Below are 3,233 nucleotides of genomic sequence, written 5' to 3'. Positions count from 1 at the left end.
TACATCAAATGCTCTTGAAAAGTAAAGATAAATTTGGATTATCATTTGAGCTGACAAATCGAAAGTTTTAATAAAACTTATTTTACTTTAACAATAAAGAAATCAGAAGGTCAAACAATCGCAAATATTGACATATTTTTGCATGACTATGTGTTCAACCATGATCTGTAATATATGACACTTTTAAGAGGAGTCTCACAAAATTCTACAAAATTTTTGGTAGAAGAAGGGAATTTAGAATGTCAATTTGGTGTCTACACAAGAATCGTTATTTTAAAATACGTATTGCTACATAATACATAATGATAAAAGTGTAAGTATTCTAATTTGTTGATGTTAAAAAGAGAGTTATTTTTTACAAATTTCGTTCGTAAAAGAAAAGAAAAATAAAATTTCTATGCAAATAAGTTATAACGACCATCCATTTTGGTTTTCCATACTGGTGTGCCACTAATCCACTAGAATCAAAATGTGTGTATTGTTTCATATATATTTTTGTATTATATTTTGCACAATTTCTGCCAAGTACATATCAAACATTTTTTTTAGATCCTTACTTAATATATTGTTTGACTTGTAGTTACGTGATAATTGAAGTTATATATCTTTATGATATATTTCAATTTATTATTATCATATTATACATCGTTTAGATAAATTTAAAATTTTACATCTATTATTTTAAATCCATGTCCCATTTTTTATATTATTATCGGATCTGAGGCCAACATTAGATGTTATCAAAGCCACGTTGTCAGTAAGAATACTGAGAAATAAGTGTTAAGCAGATGAAAGTGCTACGTTGCTTGGGAAACATCTGCTGAACCCACGGGGTACAGTGCTACATGCACAAGAGCAACATCTTGAACTCGTATTAACCACTTCTAGATTTCACGAAGCCGGTGGATCAATGGGGAAATTTGTAAAATACACTTGAGAAGGTAATTATTATTAAAAAAAGTTGATCAAGATTAAAAAATATTTCAACAATGAGTCAGGCAACGATGCAGACATCAACGTCGATAACAAAATGAGAAGCTTAAAAAAATTTGATATATATTATTAATATTAACAAAATAAATCTTTATAAGTGTACTTCACTTTGAACAATTTTGAAACGGTGACCCAAGATTAGTCAAGTGATCCCATAAACACGGAAGACCACTGTTGACAGGACAGTTATCAAATCGACGAGATTACATAATTTATTCTCAACAGAACAACAAATTTTGTATAAACAAAAATCAAAAGATTGGAATACAATCACAATTACGCCGACAAGATATACAGATCTTGGGAAATTCGAAGCAATTATTCACTCAACTGCACACACAGTAAAACTGAGCCAACATCACCAAAATATTCACCGAGAAGATTCATCAAACAAAGGCATCTAAGTGTCCGTTTCCTCGTCTTTGTACTCTTCTTCTTCATTATCAGCATTCGCATCCTGATACTGCTGATACTCTGACACCAGATCATTCATGTTACTCTCCGCTTCGGTGAACTCCATCTCATCCATCCCTTCACCGGTGTACCAATGTGATACCCCATGGATGGGCCAAATACCCTTGGCCCATCCCTAGCCCAAATGGAAGACAGGCCCATCAAAGGCCCATGTATTCTCCTATAAATACCAGGTTTGAGTTTTCAGTTGATTATTCACTATATTATTTTCAGCAGCACCCTTAGCTGCTCCCCCATATATCCTCAGTCACTGACTTGAGCGTCGGAGGGGCAACGTCAGGACACCCTCCTGGACCCCTTCTAACGGTCTTTTTCGTGATTTCAGGCCCAGGACACTTTCAAAACCCTGCGTCTGTACTAATGACGCTTGCAGGAATCGGACCCTAAATTTTCCGTGAGTATCACAATGCAAGAAAGCTTTTCTCCTGAACATGACGGTGAACTGATCGGATACACGCCCTGAACATTTCTTGAATTGAAGTCGAATTCCCTATGAAGGTCGATGACATCAACAGGCCGGTTGGTGCGATGTCGCAGACGCTCGATTTGGCGTTGTTGGGGATCCACTCGACGAAGTAGGAGGATTTCTTGTTCTGCACGTTGATCATCTGTTCGTCCACCTCTTTGGTGCTCATCTTTCCACGGAACATGGCGGAGGCGGTGAGGTAGCGGCCATGACGCGGGTCGGCGGCGCACATCATGTTCTTGGAGTCCCACATTTGTTGGGTGATTTCAGGGATTGTGAGGGCACGGTATTGCTGAGAGCCACGCGAGGTTAGTGGCTCGAAACCCACCATGAAGAAATGGAGCGTGGGAAGGGGATGAGGTTTACGGCGAGTTTTCTGAGGTCGGAGTTGAGTTGACCCGTGAAACGGAGGCAACATGTCACTCCGCTCATCGTTGTTGATATTAAATGGTTCAGATCGCCAACTGCGGTCATAAATTACAAAACCAACATCTCCATTTTCCTACCTATGCATTAAGCAGTCCAAAAGATCTTACATTGCACCATTAGTTAAACATCATTCCATTTGATCTTCATGTTTGTAGCTAAATGTAGAAAATGGCATCTATTTCGGGCAGTAAAAATTGTGCTGCGCAAACTGTTTTACCCAATACCTGACAGACTCAATGGATATGCTTAGGATCAAGTTAATGGTACTTACAGCTAGGATTAGTGAGCTTTAGCGTTCGGAAACAAATTTCATACAGAGCTTCATTGTCCAGGACCATGCATTCATCGGCATTTTCAACTAGTTGGTGCACTGAGGAATGATTTAGGCAATCTTTGGAACCATTTAAGTGACATAGGAATGATTTAGGCAATCTTTGGAACCGTTTAAGTCTTTGAGCCTACCAAATAAACATGAAATATCCCTAGTGTCCCTTTTTGAGTCTATTTAAAAAATCAAGTGGTGAGTGTCAATGACATACAATTTGCCCCCACTTGTATCTATTCTACATCCCACAACAACTACCTAATGAAGCTTATACACTTATTGTTCTACTTAATTTTGAGAGAAATAAGTTCATTGGTATTGTAACGATACAAGTACTCCTTGAAAAAAAAGAGAAAAAAAAAACGCGAAAAAAAAGAGTTGAAAAAGAGACGAGAAGAAGAAAAATAATCAAAGGAAAAACATGGGAAATGAAGGATATGATTGGAAGAAAACAATGAAGTAATGGTGAATGAAATAAGAGTGAAGATGATGAAAATTCGATTATTTCTCTCAAATTTTGATTTCCATACCTTTTATTGTAGTCAT

At 37.1% G+C, this 3,233-nt stretch overlaps 1 protein-coding gene across 1 annotated transcript; it reads right to left on the bottom strand.

Moving 5' to 3' along the window:
• Window positions 1–1,393: 1,393 nt before the first annotated feature.
• LOC142526040 (tubulin beta-1 chain-like) lies at window positions 1,394–3,233 on the bottom strand. Its single transcript, XM_075630315.1, is given in 6 exon segments — window positions 1,394–1,524; window positions 1,873–1,924; window positions 1,926–2,275; window positions 2,278–2,397; window positions 2,634–2,732; window positions 3,218–3,233. Coding segments are annotated over 6 exon segments (768 nt in total).

This window comes from Primulina tabacum, chromosome 15, assembly GCF_025594145.1.
Source record: "Primulina tabacum isolate GXHZ01 chromosome 15, ASM2559414v2, whole genome shotgun sequence".
Lineage (NCBI taxonomy): Eukaryota > Viridiplantae > Streptophyta > Magnoliopsida > Lamiales > Gesneriaceae > Primulina > Primulina tabacum.
This window is presented reverse-complemented; position numbering and strand designations above follow the sequence as displayed.